Source organism: Maylandia zebra, linkage group LG4 (genome assembly GCF_041146795.1).
Source record: "Maylandia zebra isolate NMK-2024a linkage group LG4, Mzebra_GT3a, whole genome shotgun sequence".
NCBI lineage: Eukaryota > Metazoa > Chordata > Actinopteri > Cichliformes > Cichlidae > Maylandia > Maylandia zebra.
Genome location: NC_135170.1, coordinates 8,531,222 through 8,549,833, shown reverse-complemented (window position 1 = coordinate 8,549,833; position 18,612 = coordinate 8,531,222). Strand labels below are relative to the sequence as shown.

The following is an 18,612-nucleotide window of genomic DNA, read 5'->3' as shown; positions in this document are numbered from 1 at the left end:
TAACTGACTGGATGCCCATTAACCTTATAACTCCTGTTGTGTGTGTGTGTGTGTGTGTGTGTGTGTGTGTGTGTGTGTGTGTGTGTGTGTGTGTGTGTGTGTGTGTGTGTGTTTTTCGTTTTAGGAGGACAATTTTCAAGACAAATCAAAGAGCTATGAGGACCCTCTGTTACATGAGGACATTTTGCTGTCCTCATAAAATTGACCTTTTAAAATGGTTTCTGGGCATGTTTTAATACCCAAAAAGTGTTTTTCTCAAAAGTCTTTGTAAACCAAAAACTTGACATATGTTGTATATTTGTGTGTCCGCCACTGCCCCCTGTCGGTTCGAGTTGTCCCTGCATGCCGCACACACAAGCGCGGGAAATTATACACGAGCGCGGGACATTATACACATGGCGCGAAATTGGAAGCTGCGCATGCGCATTTTAACATTACCCATTTAGACCATTGATATTTACATCAATGATTTAGACCGACTGATTGGGCGCTTCTTATTCATCCATCAATTTTGGCAGAGTTTTGACACGCTTTGGAGAAAAGGTAAGACGGTAATTATAAAACTTTTAAAAGACGGACGTTCTGACAGACACAGTGCTTCAGAGTAGGCACAGCCGTGGTGAGGCGGCAGGTGAGGGAACGACGAGGTACGGTGGAAAGCATACGGCGGAGAGCGCACCGCGGGGACCGGACCACGACGAGCGGAGAGCGCACCGCGGGGACCGGACCACGACGAGCGGACGGCGGAGAGCACACCGCGGGGACCGGACCACGACGAGGTGAGGACGGCAGAGCGGGCCGGAGCACGCGGAACGGTTCACGGAGGTCACAGCAACACGCGGGGCGGGGATTCCCGGACTGTCCCAAGCACCGGGATGGGTTTTTTTTTTTTTTACCCTGGCCTAATCTCATCACTTGTTTCAAGGTAAGAAATTACACAAGTGTGTGATGTTTCACTGAGTTTGAAAGAAGGCCTTTTTCACTACAAGATCACTACACTTGTTTAATGTAAAATGGCTGCTACTACTACAACTACTATAAGTACTACTTCTGTAACTAGTAACTACTACCTATTGTACTAATGGTAGGAGTAGTTGTAGTAGATGCAGTTGTACTAGCAGTAGTACTCACACCTGTCTTTTTTGTGGTAGTTGGAGCCGTTTTCCTCCTGTTCTGAGATGATTATTTAAGATATTAAAAGATGATCTTTGCCCAAATACCAAGGAAACATTGGAAGGCAAATACAAATAAACTTTTTTAGATTCATGAAATTTAATTGAGACAGTATTGATGTCACTCTGCACACATTTGTTTATAAAATATTGTAAAAAAACCAAACACCACATTTGTTTTGCTCTCTTATAGTTGTGTTGATGAAGCACATTATTCCTGAGAGATCTAAAGCTTAGTTTGACAGACAGGTTTAGGCTAAGTCAGAGTTAGGCTTTAGTTAAATTAGGACATTTAAGTATCTTTAATATCTGCAAGTGCATGCTTTCTGTTAAAACAACTCAGACATCAGCCTTGTCTGTGTCTGTTATGTTAATGTAATGAAAGCATAGAACTCAATTGAAACAGTTTCAGTATCCATGCTATTAGTGAAATAAGAAAAATTGGGTGGAGCATGTCAGATACTTGACTTAATCAACACAGGTGGAACACAGTCAAGTTAATCTGCACAAATACAGCCTTGCCCCCATCCATTTATCTGTTAATCAGAATCCCTCCAGCACTCATCAAACTAAAATAACCTTAAACTAATAGTACACTAACATGGGGGGGGGGTGCTTCTCATTCAGGCTTTACTAATGCCCTTGTAAGCATAAAGGCTTGAAGTTTTGATGTTGTTTACATTTTTATCTTATTTCCTTAGCAAATCATGTCATGAGAACTACTCCCCTTCAGGATGCCATTAATCACATCCTTGCAAGAAGAGGCAAGAATTCAATGTTAGAAATTAAATTTATTAATTCAGTTAAAGGTGAGTGACTTCGACACACTGCAGGCTGACTGAGGGGTTACGCATCACCAGTGGTGACCTGTACAAACATCAATATAAATTAAAATTAAAGGTATTTTAATAATTTAGTTATTAGCGAGCCTGGCCTATTTATGTTTTCTGCACTTTGACATGTTTTCTTTATTATATATGTAGAATTGAAAAAAGCACAACATTGCATACTTGTTATTTACAGATATACATATTTAATGAATTGATTATTTGCAGTGCTGCCACACCTGTGTCTCTAATATGGTTGTTTCTTCAGGTCGTGGCATCTTCACTTTAGCCAATTTCAAACAAGGAGACTTTGTGGTCGAGTATAGAGGGGAGCTTATTGATGCAACTGAAGCTGAACACAGACGTAACCTGTACCCCAGCGCATGTTCAGGCTTCATGTTTGAATTCATATGGAAGCAGAAGACATTGTGGTAAATTCAAAATGACTGAATGTTTACATTTCTATTGCAAGGTCAGGATTTCTGAAGCAAACATCTCATATTGCTCTTTAACGAGTCCTTACCTCTGGTACCCGGCCCCGTCAGTCCCCAGAATCTATAGAAGGGGGAGTGACGGACCCGTGGAATAGCGGGATCTCATTCTTACTAAGGCTCCGTCATTTCCCGGTGACCCTGTGGTCCCCGGGAACTCTCGGTACTGGGGACTGACGGGACTCCCACATATGCTGAGGGCCCGTTAGTCCCCGTATTAAGCCTGTGTGTGCCTTCTCTAATACACACTCACGGGCGTAATGTACGGGGTTAGAGGGGTAATAATATAAGCCTACATTTTACAGCTAAGACAGTGTTCTCACGCTGCTGTGAAGATTTAAAATATAATATAGAGATAGAGAAAATAATAAGAGAAAATTCAAATGGCCAGGGCTGAATGAGCGCCCCTGTGTCTGTGCGCATTTGGCACATGTGGACACGGAGACCCGTGCACTGTTCTACTGTGTCCAAAACTACTGTATAATATGTACAATGCCAAAATAGTACATGTCAAGTGTTCTGCCTGTGAGGAAGGTAGATGGATGGCTTGATGGATAGGTGAAAAACCTTTCAACACAAAAAATAAAGAACATTTCATTAATCATTCAGATAAATTAAATGCATTATACAGAAGACAAATGAAATAACAAAAATATACACTTCAGTAAAGCCACTTTTGTCTAAACTATCATTTATCCTAGTTTTAGTTTTACATTCATTAGTTTTTGAATCAGAGGTGAGTAATTTCAAACAACGAAGATGAAATAAACTGTGGTCTACCTTGCACTTTTTACACTTTCTGTAACAATTACATTTTTAAAGTATACATTTTAGAGTTTACAAATATTTTAATAAAGACTTTAACCAAGGATTTTCTTTTACAAAGAATTATTTTCCTTAAATTAAACCAAACATATTTACACTAGTTTTAAGATTTAACCAAGGATTTGGGGTAATTACTTTTAGTATTAATTAACATAAGTGTGGGAAACACTATCTACATAAACAATCTATTCAAACTTAAACATTTACTTTAATATCAATATAATTTTTTAAACTTAAATGCAGTAACTATTTCCCAAAGCATAAATACATTTCCACAATTGAGCTTCCATATTTCCCAAACATATAAGCAGCAAATATGAGTCCGAGCTTACCGATAGCCCGTCTAACTCAAAGTCTTCCTCACAGTGGAAAGTGGATTGTGCTTGGGTTGCTGTCCTCTCAGTATGTCGCACTCGGGTCAAATGACTGCTGCATGCATTTTAAGGTCTACTAGGCACGCCCGCCCTTGATTGCTCTAATTCAACTCACCTGGCAGAGCAGTGCACACCAGGCTGCGCTTAGCTGTAGATTGCACAAGGTCTAATCAGTGGCCACGCGCAAGCAGCAGCACAGAGCAGGTAGTGGGCAAGAGGAGGAAGAGAAGAGAAGAGTAACAGCCACACCTACTAGGTCAGCGCAACAGTACAACAAAACCACGTTTAAGCTCTAAGCACAAGTAGAAGCGCAAACACTTATCTCAGTCAGAAAGCAATGCGTCCTTGACTGATGGACCCTCTTTAACTTATCAACTATGCATTTAACAACTAAACTTGTATTGGATGTTGTGTTTGTGTTGGTGCTTAAAAATTATAGTATAGTTCATAGGCATGTCACTATAAATGTTTGTTTAATGTATGTTTCCAAATTTGCAGTATTGATGGAGCACTTGAAGATGGGTCATTTGGGCGACTAGTAAACGATGAACACAGGACACCAAATTGCAGAATGAAGTTGATTGAAGCAGAAGGGAAGCCACATCTCTGCCTTTTTGCACTGAAGGAAATTGCGGCAGGAAGTGAAATTACTTATGACTATGGTGGGAAAGAATGGCCCTGGCGGAAAAAGGTGGGTCATTTAAAAAAAAATTTCCCCCTATGAATTGTTGTTTAAAACATACATATCTAGATGTCACAATTAGGGCTGCAACTAACGATTATTTCAATAATCGATTAGTTGTCGATTAATCGATTAGTTGTTTCAGCCCTAGTCACAATATTTAAATGTCCTCTTGGTGGTATTCAATCTGGTTTAACTAAATCTTGAATTTGTATGACTTTCCCAAGTGATGATTGCAAGCTTATCTGTTTTGTGTCCCCTCCACAAGTGTGTTTTACTGAGTGGCCACACACTGGAGGTGAAACAGTGAAAGCATCAGTTTGAGCTCAGATGTCATTATGAGGCTGATGGACAGTGTCCTTGAAAACCTTGGGTTTTTCTGTGTCAGGCATATACATGCACCTTTTACTCACAGTCACTTTAGCTTCTTAGTATTGTCTTACTTTGGCTTCACTTAACTAGGTAAGGGTTAATCACTCTGTTTCCTTGCAGTTAGGGTGAGAGTTAGAACTGTATTTAACTGAAGGTGAAACAGAAAATGCTTAACTATGTGTGTGTGTCTGACACAGACAAACTCAAGGTATGTGAGAACACTGTCCTGACATCTGAGCTCAAACTGAGTCTTTCACTGTTTCATCTCCAGTGTTTGGCATACTCAGAAAAACACATGGGTTGAGGGGACACTGGTTAGAAAAGACCACTCGTAGTGGATTAAATACATTTCCACTGTAGCTGCCAGATGTTTACAATATTTGTTCTACTTTTCATACCCAGCTAAAGATCGCAAGCATCCCTTCTGGTCAACAGTGTGTTGCAGAGCCTATTGCCCATGACGTGGAGCACCATGTGATCTCTACAGACTCATTCACAGGTGAGTCCCTGCTTGAGTAAGCACTACCTGTTAAACCCTGGGGTCTTGCAAAGCACTATGCCTCCATGTCTTGTGTTCTCTTCTACAGACAGAGAATTAAAAGCAGAGTGTCAGTCATCTAGACCTACAGCAGACAACTCTGAGCATGAGGTTAGCATGGATTCATCTGTTTACTAAAGATTGTATCAATGTGTAGTTTGGTAAATAGTGTGGTTTGTAAAGATCATGTTTATCAATTGATTACAATTATACTGCATGTACAGTCTTTAAATCATTGTAAGTACAGGTAGTCATCATTTAACAGTGCATTTCCCTCTCAACATCATTTGGGTGTTTTAAGGTTTGACTGAGAGTGTCCCTCTTGATCAGATGGACACTGTACCATTGATGCTTGTTCATCTTTGCATCTTTTTAGGTGCATTCTGTTGGAGGTCAGCGTGGCACTTCTTCTCTGAAAGAGTTAATTGGTGAAGTTGGTGTCCAGTATCAGGAGTTGTCACCCCAAGCGTTCTCAGAAGAACTTACCAGTGGTCAGTTTTGAGTAAATGTTGTTAACTTCTGGCAATGCATGACATGCCTGAAGGTTTGCTGCATGAAAAATGTGCCAGTATTGGGACATTTCTGATGATTCTATAGTGTCTTGATGGATATTTTGAGTAGAATTGTAACAGTCAGGGATGTGAATTGATTGCGTTATGCGTAGATGTGTTTTTTTGACTTAACGAAAGTCAAGCACTGAATCTCCTTGTGTTCCCTTGTACAGAGAGCAAATCGAAAGAGGTGCCACAATCATCCAGAGCTGTGCCTAACGACTCTGCTTGTGAGGTGAGTTGAAATTGACCTTTGTTTTAAAATTGACCAATGGTTAGAAGTGTTATGGTGTTTACACGAAACTCCATTTTGAGTATTTTAGCAAACATCTGGCAGCGGTGGTGGAAATGTCCTCTATTTAGAACAGGAGGTCTTTTCTAACCACAGTGTCCCCTTAACAAGTGTGTTTTACTGAGTGGCCACACACTGGAGGTGAAACAGTGAAAGCATCAGTTTGAGCTCAGATGTCATTATGAGGCTGATGGACAGTGTCCTTGAAAACCTTGGGTTTTTCTGTGTCAGGCATATACATGCACCTTTTACTCACAGTCACTTTAGCTTCTTAGTATTGTCTTACTTTGGCTTCACTTAACTAGGTAAGGGTTAATCACTCTGTTTCCTTGCAGTTAGGGTGAGAGTTAGAACTGTATTTAACTGAAGGTGAAACAGAAAATGCTTAACTATGTGTGTGTGTCTGACACAGACAAACTCAAGGTATGTGAGAACACTGTCCTGACATCTGAGCTCAAACTGAGTCTTTCACTGTTTCATCTCCAGTGTTTGGCATACTCAGAAAAACACATGGGTTGAGGGGACACTGGTTAGAAAAGACCACTCGTAGTGGATTAAATACATTTCCACTGTAGCTGCCAGATGTTTACAATATTTGTTCTACTTGTCATACCCAGCTAAAGATCGCAAGCATCCCTTCTGGTTGTTATTGCAGTTCTGTTTGTACTTTGCTGTGTAGTTAATACCATTTACAGTGAGGAAAGTAAGTATTTGCTATTTTGCAAGTTCTCCCACTTAGAAATCATGGAGGGATCTGAAATTTTCAGCGTTGGTACATGTCCACTGTGAGAGACAGAATCTAAAAGAAAATTCCGGAAATGATAATGTATGATTTTATTAAAATATTTTTGTATATTACTGCTTAAAATAAGTATTTGAACACTTGCTTATCATGCAGATTTCTGACCCTCAAATACCTGTTATTCTGCTTTTAAACAGTCCAACTACACTCTGCTCATGATTCTAATTTAGCAGCACCTGTTTGATGCCGTTAGCTTTTATAAAGACACATGTGCACCCCACAATCTGTCAAAAGTGTTGCAGCAACATGAGTAAAACCAAAGAGCTTTCCAACGACACAAGAGACAAAACTTTAGACCTTCACAAAGCTGGAAAGGGCTCCAGAGCCACTGCCAAGCAGCTCGGTGCGCGACAGTGCGCGTGCACGCATGTGCGTGTGCGCGATGGAGCGCGTGCAGGTGACTGTGCGTACCCTCTGCAAGACTCCTGCAGGCGCCCCTGAATGGAAGAGGCTAATGTCTTCCTCGGACTGGAGCCCCACGTAAGATCTCAGCTCGTGGGGTGTCAGTGATGCTAAGAAAGGTGAAGAATCAGCCCAGAACTACACGGGACGAGCTGGTCAATGACCTGAAGAGAGCTGGGACCACCGTTGGCAAGGCTACTATCAGTAATACACTGAGACGTCATGGTTTAAAATCATTCATCACACTGAAGGTTCCCCTTCTTAAGCCAACCCATGTCCAGGCCCGTCTGAAGTTTGCCAGGGACCATCTGGATGATCCAGAGTCATGGGAGAAAGTCCTGTGGTCAGATGAGACCAAAATAAAACTTTTTGGTCTAAACTCCATTGTTGGGGTTTGGAGGAAGAAGAAGGATGAGTCTCATCCCAATAATACCATCCTACAGTGAAGCATGAGGGTGGAAACATCATGCTCTGGGCTGTTTTTCTGCACAGGGGACAGGACGACTGCACTGTATTAAGGAGAAGATAAACGGGGACATGGATTGTGAGATTTTGGGCCAAAACGTCCTTCCCTCAGTCAGAGCATTGAAGATGGGTTCTGGCTGGGTCTTTCAACAAGACAAAGACCTGAAGCACTCAGCCAGGAAAACCAAAGAGTGGCTCCATAAGAGGCATTTCAAGGTTCTGGAGTGGCCTCACTAGTCTCCAGACCTCAGTCCAATAGAAAATCTGTGGATGGAGTTAAAAGTCTGTGTTGGCCCAAAACATGACAGATCTACAGAAGATCTGTGTGGAGGAGTGGGTCAAAAGACCTTCTGCAATGTGTGCAAACCTGGTGAAGAACTACAGGAACTGTTTGGCCGCTGCAATTGTTAACAAAGGCAATATTAATATAGTTTGACTCAAGTGTTCAAATACTTATTTTACAAAGAAATATACAAAAAACTTGTTATAAAATCATACATTGTGATTGCCTGAATTTTCTTTTAGATTATGTCTCTCACAGTGGACATGTACCTATGATGAAAATTTCAGAGCCCTCCATGATTTCTAAGTGTGAGAACTCGCTATATATATATATATATATATATATATATATATATATATATATAATATTACTTCTGATTTGCCTCACTTCTCCGAGACTGCAGCTCAAGGTACATTTACAATGCTGTACTCAAAGTTTGCCCAACATATCTTATGTAATGAGCTGGGATCTGTGAGTTAGTCTTGTTCAGAGACAAATCCAGTGAAATATGCAGTAACGTATTTTAACAGCGCACATCACGTATGATAACGATGCTCTCTTGTTTCATTAATGCCACTTGCATCTCTGTTTTTCATTGCATTAAAAATGAAATCAGACTTTACTATTAACACTACTATGCTGATTACGATAACCTGGGATTGTGTATAGAACAATATTACTAACCATCAGTACATTTTTACATGGTCGATTGTTAGTTGTTCCATTCCTAATTGTGACACTAATGCTTTATGATTAGTATTTTGATGCTTCATCAGTTTTGGCCAAGCAAGATTTGGCCTGTGCAAAATCTACATCATTTCCCAGTAAACTTATTACCCAAGGTATTGTTGACTTCATCCAGTTCAGCAGCATTGCCATGTGTATAGTTAGTATAATAGAACTGGCTGTCATTAACCCCTCTGTGCTCATAGTGTTTGATTGGTAGGCAGAAAGCCTCTTTAAGCCCATACATTTATACTGTGCAATATTTTTTTAGATGACCAGGGGAATGATGCCTGTGTGACTTCTGGTTCACCTCCTGTCCCTGACTCAGTTACTAAAGGTATGATATAAATCAGATGCCATGTCCATCACTAGGCACTATGTGCAGTTAACACCTACATCATGTGGTTAGACATTATATAACATATAAAGAAGCTGAATGTATTTTGTGTTTACCAAGCAGTGTGATGAACTATCATGTTAATGAAAACAATCAAACTTTAAATTTTATCAGGTCTACAGTCTATTTATTATCACACACAATTTGTTTAGACAAGTACCAGCTTGTTTTCACAGTTTTGAACACCATCTCTACCTACAAGTGCATCTCACATGATCTTTTTAAACTTCAAATTTGTTTTGTTTTATTGAACAGGTTTACGTGTTTCATCAAGGCGGTGTGTGAAGAGACCATGGTCTGAGGAGGAGATAGGAGCGGTGATGAAACATATGAAGCCTTTTATTGAAAACGGTATCATTGTCACCAACCAGCAGTGTCTGAAGTGCAAAGAAAAGGAACAACCTATCTTGGAGACGAGATCTATTCAAAACATTTGAGATTTTGTGCGCAACAGAGGACTGGCCTTTAAAAAAAAAAAATAAATAAATGTTAAACACTAAATGCACTTTTTGACAGTCTGAGCCTTTACCTTTCTGGGCCTGATTTCAAGGTTAGTGTTCTCCATTCAAAAAGTATGTAGTTGACTTCACTGTGCTCACAGGCAGTGTTTTGTTTTGATGTGTGGTTAGCCTGAGTCTTTTAATGCCAGGATTCACTTTTATTTTCCTTCAATAATTGTTACAATGCTGTCCTTTTAAGGAATTGATTATTGAGTTGGTTATATTAAATATAATTCAGTAATTCAACAAATGTGTTGTGTGTTGATATAAGTCTTATGTATAAGTCATGGTGTCAGCCCGACTCACCCCTGGTGTGCAAAGGTGCTGTTTTATTGGTCAGCCACTCAGTGCCAGTTTCTTCAGGACAATGAAAAACTCTATAATACATAGTTTGTTCTAGTTGATGCAAGCACTGTTGTGTTATGCTTCTAGTTGTTTTAATGACACTTTGACCACCTGTTAGTAGATCACAACAGATATGATCTGTGGTGTTTTATGTAAGCTTGTATGTCAGATTGTAATGCTCATCAGAGAAAACCAAAATATAGTCTTTTTATTATTTTTTTAATTTATTCATCCATCCATCCATCTTCAACTGCTTATCCGAGGCCGGGTCGCAGGGGCAGCAGCCTAAGCAAATTTATTCAATTTTACTATAATGATGTATCAGTCACAGTCTTATAATACACCTTCTTTTCTAAGAAGGTTATACTTAGTGCATGTGTGAGTATATGTACAGTGAACTGGCTTTACACACCATGTGTCCTTTTAAACCAGATTTAATCAGTGTGTGTGTGTGTGTACAGTAGACTGGCTTTACACACCATGTGTCCCTTCAGAACAGACTATACTTTGTGTATATGTATGATGACATCACTGACCTTGTACACCAGACTGTCCTTATAGACCGAGCTACAGAAAAGTCTCTACAAACCACCAGAATGTCTGAAAAAATAGCCTTTTTTATATCTCAGTCGAGCAAAGAAAATGTTTAAATTTTAAGTTGTGTATAGGTTTGCTGATTTTTTTCATGATTTTTGATATGCATATTGTAGCTCTAGCACCTCTGGAACCCGGTGTCCCCATAGCCCTATGTCCAGTCTGATTTGCCAAAAATTTCAGAAATTGTCCCTCTAACCCAAGAAACGTGTGTGTGTGTGTGTGTGTGTTTGTTTTTCGTTTTAGGAGGACAATTTTCAAGACAAATCAAAGAGCTATGAGGACCCTCTGTTACAGGAGGACATTTTGCTGTCCTCATAAAATTGACCTTTTAAAATGGTTTCTGGGCATGTTTTAATACCCAAAAAGTGTTTTTCTCAAAAGTCTTTGTAAACCAAAAACTTGACATATGTTGTATATTTGTGTGTCCGCCACTGCCCCCTGTCGGTTGGAGTTGTCCCTGCATGCCGCACACACAAGCGCGGGAAATTATACACGAGCGCGGGACATTATACACATGGCGCGAAATTGGAAGCTGCGCATGCGCATTTTAACATTACCCATTTAGACCATTGATATTTACATCAATGATTTAGACTGACTGATTGGGCGCTTCTTATTCATCCATCAATTTTGGCAGAGTTTTGACACGCTTTGGAGAAAAGGTAAGAAGGTAATTATAAAACTTTTAAAAGACGGGCGTTCTGACAGACACAGTGCTTCAGAGTAGGCACAGCCGTGGTGAGGCGGCAGGTGAGGGAACGACGAGGTACGGTGGAAAGCATACGGCGGAGAGCGCACCGCGGGGACCGGACCACAACGAGGTGAGGACGGCGGAGCGGGCCGGAGCACGCGGAACGGTTCACGGAGGTCACAGCAACACGCGGGGCGGGGATTCCCGGACTGTCCCAGGGTTATTTTTACCCTGGCCTAATCTCATCACTTGTTTCAAGGTAAGAAATTACACAAGTGTGTGATGTTTCACTGAGTTTGAAAGAAGGCCTTTTTCACGACAAGATCACTTGTTTAATGTAAAATGGCTGCTACTGCTATTAGATGATCTTTGCCCAAATACCAAGGAAACATTGGAAGGCAAATACAAATAAACTCTTGTAGATTTATGAAATTAAATTGAGACAGTATTGGTGTCACTCTGCACACATTTGTTTATAAAATATTGTAAAAAAAAAAAAAAACCATTTGTTTTGCTCTTATAGTTGTGTTGATGAAGCACATGATTCCTGAGAGATCTAAAGCTTAGTTTGACAGACAGGTTTAGGCTAAGTCAGAGTTAGGCTTTAGTTAAATTAGGACATTTAAGTATCTTTAATATCTGCAAGTGCATGCTTTCTGTTAAAACAACTCAGACATCAGCCTTGTCTGTGTCTGTTATGTGAATGTAATGAAAGCATAGAACTCAATTGAAACAGTTTCAGTATCCATGCTATTAGTGAAATAAGAAAAATTGGGTGGAGCATGTCAGAAACTTGACTTAATCAACACAGGTGGAACACAGTCAAGTTAATCTGCACAAATACAGCCTCGCCCCCATCCATTTATCTGTTAATCAGAATCCCTCCAGCACTCATCACCAAACTAAAATAACCTTAAACTAATAATACGCTAACATGGGGGGGGGGGGGGGTGCTTCTCATTCAGCTTTACTAATGCCCTTGTAAGCATAAAGGCTTGAAGTTTTGATGTTGTTTACATTTTCATCTTGATTTCCTTAGCAAATCATGTCACGGAGAACCACTCCCCTTCAGGATGCCATTAATCACATCCTTGCAAGAAGAGACAAGAATTCAATGTTAGAAATCAAATTTATTAATTCAGTTAAAGGTGAGTGACTTTGACACACTGCAGGCTAGACTGAGGGGTTACACATCACCAGTGGTGACCTGTACAAACATCAATATAAATTAAAATCTAAGGTATTTTAATAATAATTTAGTTATTAGCGAGCCTGGCTATTTATGTTTTCTGCACTTTGACATGTTTTCTTTATTATATATGTAGAATTGAAAAAAAGCACAACATTGCATACTTGCAATTTACAGATATACATATTTAATGAATTGATTATTTGCAGTGCTGCCACACCTGTGTCTCTAATATGGTTGTTTCTTCAGGTCGTGGCATCTTCACTTTAGCCAATTTCAAACAAGGAGACTTCGTGGTCGAGTATAGAGGGGAGCTTATTGATGCAACTGAAGCTGAACACAGACGTAACCTGTACCCCAGCGCATGTTCAGGCTTCATGTTTGAATTCATATGGAAGCAGAAGACATTGTGGTAAATTCAAAATGACTGAATGTTTACATTTCTATTGCAAGGTCAGGATTTCTGAAGCAAACATCTCATATTGCTCTTTAACGAGTCCTTACCTCTGGTACCCGGCCCCGTCAGTCCCCAGAATCTATAGAAGGGGGAGTGACGGAGCCTCAGTAAGAATGAGATCCTGCTATTCCACGGGTCCGTCATTTCCCGGTGACCCTGTGGTCCCCGGGAACTCGCAGTACTGGGGACTGACGGGACTCCCACATATGCTGAGGGCCCGTTAGTCCCCGTATTCAGCCTGTGTGTGCCTTCTCTAATACACACTCACGGGCGTAATGTACGGGGTTAGAGGGGTAATAATATAAGCCTACATTTTACAGCTAAGACAGTGTGCTCACGCTGCTGTGAAGATTTAAAATATAATATAGAGATAGAGAAAATAATAAGAGAAAATTCAAATGGCCAGGGCTGAATGAGCGCCCCTGTGTCTGTGCGCATTTGGCACATGTGGACACGGAGACTCGTGCACTGTTATACTGTGTCCAAAACTACTGTATAATATGTACAATGCCAAAATAGTACATGTCAAGTGTTCTCTGTCTGTGAGGTAGGTAGATGGATGGCTTGATGGATAGGTGAAAAACCTTTCAACACAAAAAATAAAGAACATTTCATTAATCATTCAGATAAATTAAATGCATTATACAGAAGACAAATGAAATAACAAAAATATACACTTCAGTAAAGCCACTTTTGTCTAAACTATCATTTATCCTCATTTTAGTTTTACATTCATTAGTTTTTGAATCAGAGGTGAGTAATTTCAAACAACGAAGATGAAATAAACTGTGGTCTACCTTGCATTTTTTACACTTTCTGTAACAATTACATTTTTAAAGTATACATTTTAGAGTTTACAAATATTTTAATAAAGACTTTAACCAAGGATTTTCTTTTACAAAGAATTATTTTCCTTAAATTAAACCAAACATATTTACACTAGTTTTAAGATTTAACCAAGGATTTGGGGTAATTGCTTTTAGTATTAATTAACATAAGTGTGGGAAACACTATCTACATAAACAGTTTATTCAAACTTAAACATTTTAATATCAATATAATTTTTTAAACTTAAATGCAGTAACTATTTCCCAAAGCATAAATACATTTCCACAATTGAGCTTCCATAGTTCCCAAACATAAGCAGCAAATATGAGTCCAAGCTTACCGATAGCCCGTCTAACTCAAAGTCTTCCTCAAAGTGGATTGTGCTTGGTTTGCTGTCCTCTCAGCATGTCACGCTCGGGTCAAATGACTGCTGCATGCATTTTAAGGTCTACTAGGCACGCCCGCCCTTGATTGCTCTAATTCAACTCACCTGGCGGAGCAGTGCGCACCAGGCTGCGCTTAGCTGTAGATTGCACAAGGTCTAATCAGCGGCCACGCGCAAGCAGCAGCACAGAGCAGGTAGTGGGCAAGAGGAGGAAGAGAAGAGTAACAGCCACAGCCACACCTACACCTACTAGGTCAGCGCGACAGTACAACAAAACCACGTTTAAGCTCTAAGCACAAGTAGAAGCGCAAACACTTATCTCAGTCAGAAAGCAACGCGTCCTTGACTGATGGACCCTCTTTAACTTATCAACTATGCATTTAACAACTAAACTTGTATTGGATGTTGTGTTTGTGTTGGTGCTTAAAAATTATAGTATAGTTCATAGGCGTGTCACTATAAATGTTTGTTTAATGTATGTTTCCAAATTTGCAGTATTGATGGAGCACTTGAAGATGGGTCATTTGGGCGACTAGTAAACGATGAACACAGGACACCAAATTGCAGAATGAAGTTGATTGAAGCAGAAGGGAAGCCACATCTCTGCCTTTTTGCACTGAAGGAAATTGCGGCAGGAAGTGAAATTACTTATGACTATGGTGGGAAAGAATGGCCCTGGCGGAAAAAGGTGGGTCATTTAAAAAAAAATTTCCCCCTATGAATTGTTGTTTAAAACCTACATATCTAGATGTCACAATTAGGGCTGCAACTAACGATTATTTCAATAATCGATTAGTTGTCGATTAATCGATTAGTTGTTTCAGCCCTAGTCACAATATTTAAATGTCCTCTTGGTGGTATTCAATCTGGTTTAACTAAATCTTGAATTTGTATGACTTTCCCAAGTGATGATTGCAAGCTTATCTGTTTTGTGTCCCCTCCACAAGTGTGTTTTACTGAGTGGCCACACACTGGAGGTGAAACAGTGAAAGCATCAGTTTGAGCTCAGATGTCATTATGAGGCTGATGGCCAGTGTCCTTGAAAACCTTGGGTTTTTCTGTGTCAGACATATACATGCACCTTTTACTCACAGTCACTTTAGCTTCTTAGTATTGTCTTACTTTGGCTTCACTTAACTAGGTAAGGGTTAATCACTCTGTTTCCTTGCAGTTAGGGTGAGAGTTAGAACTGTATTTAACTGAAGGTGAAACAGAAAATGCTTAACTATGTGTGTGTGTCTGACACAGACAAACTCAAGGTATGTGAGAACACTGTCCTGACATCTGAGCTCAAACTGAGTCTTTCATTGTTTCATCTCCAGTGTTTGGCATACTCAGAAAAACACACGGGTTGAGGGGACACTGGTTAGAAAAGACCACTTGTAGTGGATTAAATACATTTCCACTGTAGCTGCCAGATGTTTACAATATTTGTTCTACTTTTCATACCCAGCTAAAGATCGCAAGCATCCCTTCTGGTCAACAGTGTGTTGCAGAGCCTATTGCCCATGACGTGGAGCACCATGTGATCTCTACAGACTCATTCACAGGTGAGTCCCTGCTTGAGTAAGCACTACCTGTTAAACCCTGGGGTCTTGCAAAGCACTATGCCTCCATGTCTTGTGTTCTCTTCTACAGACAGAGAATTAAGAGCAGAGTGTCAGTCATCTAGACCTACAGCAGACAACTCTGAGCATGAGGTTAGCATGGATTCATCTGTTTACTAAAGATTGTATCAATGTGTAGTTTGGTAAATAGTGTGGTTTGTAAAGATCATGTTTATCAATTGATTACAATTATACTGCATGTGCAGTCTTTAAATCATTGTAAGTACAGGTAGTCATCATTTAACATTGCATTTCCCTCTCAACATCATTTGGGTGTTTTAAGGTTTGACTGAGAGTGTCCCTCTTGATCAGATGGACACTGTACCATTGATGCTTGTTCATCTTTGCATCTTTTTAGGTGCATTCTGTTGGAGGTCAGCGTGGCACTTCTTCTCTGAAAGAGTTAATTGGTGAAGTTGGTGTCCAGTATCAGGAGTTGTCACCCCAAGCGTTCTCAGAAGAACTTACCAGTGGTCAGTTTTGAGTAAATGTTGTTAACTTCTGGCAATGCATGACATGCCTGAAGGTTTGCTGCATGAAAAATGTGCCAGTATTGGGACATTTCTGATGATTCTATAGTGTCTTGATGGATATTTTGAGTAGAATTGTAACAGTCAGGGATGTGAATTGATTGCGTTATGCGTAGATGTGTTTTTTTTGACTTAACGAAAGTCAAGCACTGAATCTCCTTGTGTTCCCTTGTACAGAGAGCAAATCGAAAGAGGTGCCACAATCATCCAGAGCTGTGCCTAACGACTCTGCTTGTGAGGTGAGTTGAAATTGACCTTTGTTTTAAAATTGACCAATGGTTAGAAGTGTTATGGTGTTTACATGAAACTCCATTTTGAGTATTTTAGCAAACATCTGGCAGCGGTGGTGGAAATGTCCTCTATTTAGAACAGGAGGTCTTTTCTAACCACAGTGTCCCCTTAACAAGTGTGTTTTACTGAGTGGCCACACACTGGAGGTGAAACAGTGAAAGCATCAGTTTGAGCTCGGATGTCATTATGAGGCTGATGGCCAGTGTCCTTGAAAACCTTGGGTTTTTCTGTGTCAGACATATACATGCACCTTTTACTCACAGTCACTTTAGCTTCTTAGTATTGTCTTACTTTGGCTTCACTTAACTAGGTAAGGGTTAATCACTCTGTTTCCTTGCAGTTAGGGTGAGAGTTAGAACTGTATTTAACTGAAGGTGAAACAGAAAATGCTTAACTATGTGTGTGTGTCTGACACAGACAAACTCAAGGTATGTGAGAACACTGTCCTGACATCTGAGCTCAAACTGAGTCTTTCATTGTTTCATCTCCAGTGTTTGGCATACTCAGAAAAACACACGGGTTGAGGGGACACTGGTTAGAAAAGACCACTTGTAGTGGATTAAATACATTTCCACTGTAGCTGCCAGATGTTTACAATATTTGTTCTACTTTTCATACCCAGCTAAAGATCGCAAGCATCCCTTCTGGTCAACAGTGTGTTGCAGAGCCTATTGCCCATGACGTGGAGCACCATGTGATCTCTACAGACTCATTCACAGGTGAGTCCCTGCTTGAGTAAGCACTACCTGTTAAACCCTGGGGTCTTGCAAAGCACTATGCCTCCATGTCTTGTGTTCTCTTCTACAGACAGAGAATTAAGAGCAGAGTGTCAGTCATCTAGACCTACAGCAGACAACTCTGAGCATGAGGTTAGCATGGATTCATCTGTTTACTAAAGATTGTATCAATGTGTAGTTTGGTAAATAGTGTGGTTTGTAAAGATCATGTTTATCAATTGATTACAATTATACTGCATGTGCAGTCTTTAAATCATTGTAAGTACAGGTAGTCATCATTTAACATTGCATTTCCCTCTCAACATCATTTGGGTGTTTTAAGGTTTGACTGAGAGTGTCCCTCTTGATCAGATGGACACTGTACCATTGATGCTTGTTCATCTTTGCATCTTTTTAGGTGCATTCTGTTGGAGGTCAGCGTGGCACTTCTTCTCTGAAAGAGTTAATTGGTGAAGTTGGTGTCCAGTATCAGGAGTTGTCACCCCAAGCGTTCTCAGAAGAACTTACCAGTGGTCAGTTTTGAGTAAATGTTGTTAACTTCTGGCAATGCATGACATGCCTGAAGGTTTGCTGCATGAAAAATGTGCCAGTATTGGGACATTTCTGATGATTCTATAGTGTCTTGATGGATATTTTGAGTAGAATTGTAACAGTCAGGGATGTGAATTGATTGCGTTATGCGTAGATGTGTTTTTTTTGACTTAACGAAAGTCAAGCACTGAATCTCCTTATGTTCCCTTGTACAGAGAGCAAATCGAAAGAGGTGCCACAATCATCCAGAGCTGTGCCTAACGACTCTGCTTGTGAGGTGAGTTGAAATTGACCTTTGTTTTAAAATTGACCAATGGTTAGAAGTGTTATGGTGTTTACATGAAACTCCATTTTGAGTATTTTAGCAAACATCTGGCAGCGGTGGTGGAAATGTCCTCTATTTAGAACAGGAGGTCTTTTCTAACCACAGTGTCCCCTTAACAAGTGTGTTTTACTGAGTGGCCACACACTGGAGGTGAAACAGTGAAAGCATCAGTTTGAGCTCGGATGTCATTATGAGGCTGATGGCCAGTGTCCTTGTAAACCTTGGGTTTTTCTGTGTCAGACATATACATGCACCTTTTACTCACAGTCACTTTAGCTTCTTAGTATTGTCTTACTTTGGCTTCACTTAACTAGGTAAGGGTTAATCACTCTGTTTCCTTGCAGTTAGGGTGAGAGTTAGAACTGTATTTAACTGAAGGTGAAACAGAAAATGCTTAACT

General features: G+C 40.1%; 1 protein-coding gene across 1 annotated transcript in view; it reads left to right on the top strand.

Moving 5' to 3' along the window:
- Nucleotides 1–796: 796 nt before the first annotated feature.
- Nucleotides 797–18,612, top strand: part of LOC143418322 (uncharacterized) — a 30,421-nt gene continuing 12,605 nt past the window's right edge. The window contains exons 1-16 of the mRNA XM_076882947.1: nucleotides 797–925; nucleotides 1,874–1,981; nucleotides 2,268–2,430; nucleotides 4,188–4,380; nucleotides 5,146–5,242; nucleotides 5,331–5,392; nucleotides 5,658–5,772; nucleotides 6,006–6,067; nucleotides 15,645–15,741; nucleotides 15,830–15,891; nucleotides 16,157–16,271; nucleotides 16,506–16,567; nucleotides 17,242–17,338; nucleotides 17,427–17,488; nucleotides 17,754–17,868; nucleotides 18,103–18,164. Of these exons, the coding sequence (XP_076739062.1) occupies nucleotides 1,885–1,981; nucleotides 2,268–2,430; nucleotides 4,188–4,380; nucleotides 5,146–5,242; nucleotides 5,331–5,392; nucleotides 5,658–5,772; nucleotides 6,006–6,067; nucleotides 15,645–15,741; nucleotides 15,830–15,891; nucleotides 16,157–16,271; nucleotides 16,506–16,567; nucleotides 17,242–17,338; nucleotides 17,427–17,488; nucleotides 17,754–17,868; nucleotides 18,103–18,164 (1,461 nt within the window). The 5' untranslated portion in view covers nucleotides 797–925; nucleotides 1,874–1,884. The remainder of the gene's footprint in view (nucleotides 926–1,873; nucleotides 1,982–2,267; nucleotides 2,431–4,187; nucleotides 4,381–5,145; nucleotides 5,243–5,330; nucleotides 5,393–5,657; nucleotides 5,773–6,005; nucleotides 6,068–15,644; nucleotides 15,742–15,829; nucleotides 15,892–16,156; nucleotides 16,272–16,505; nucleotides 16,568–17,241; nucleotides 17,339–17,426; nucleotides 17,489–17,753; nucleotides 17,869–18,102; nucleotides 18,165–18,612) is intronic.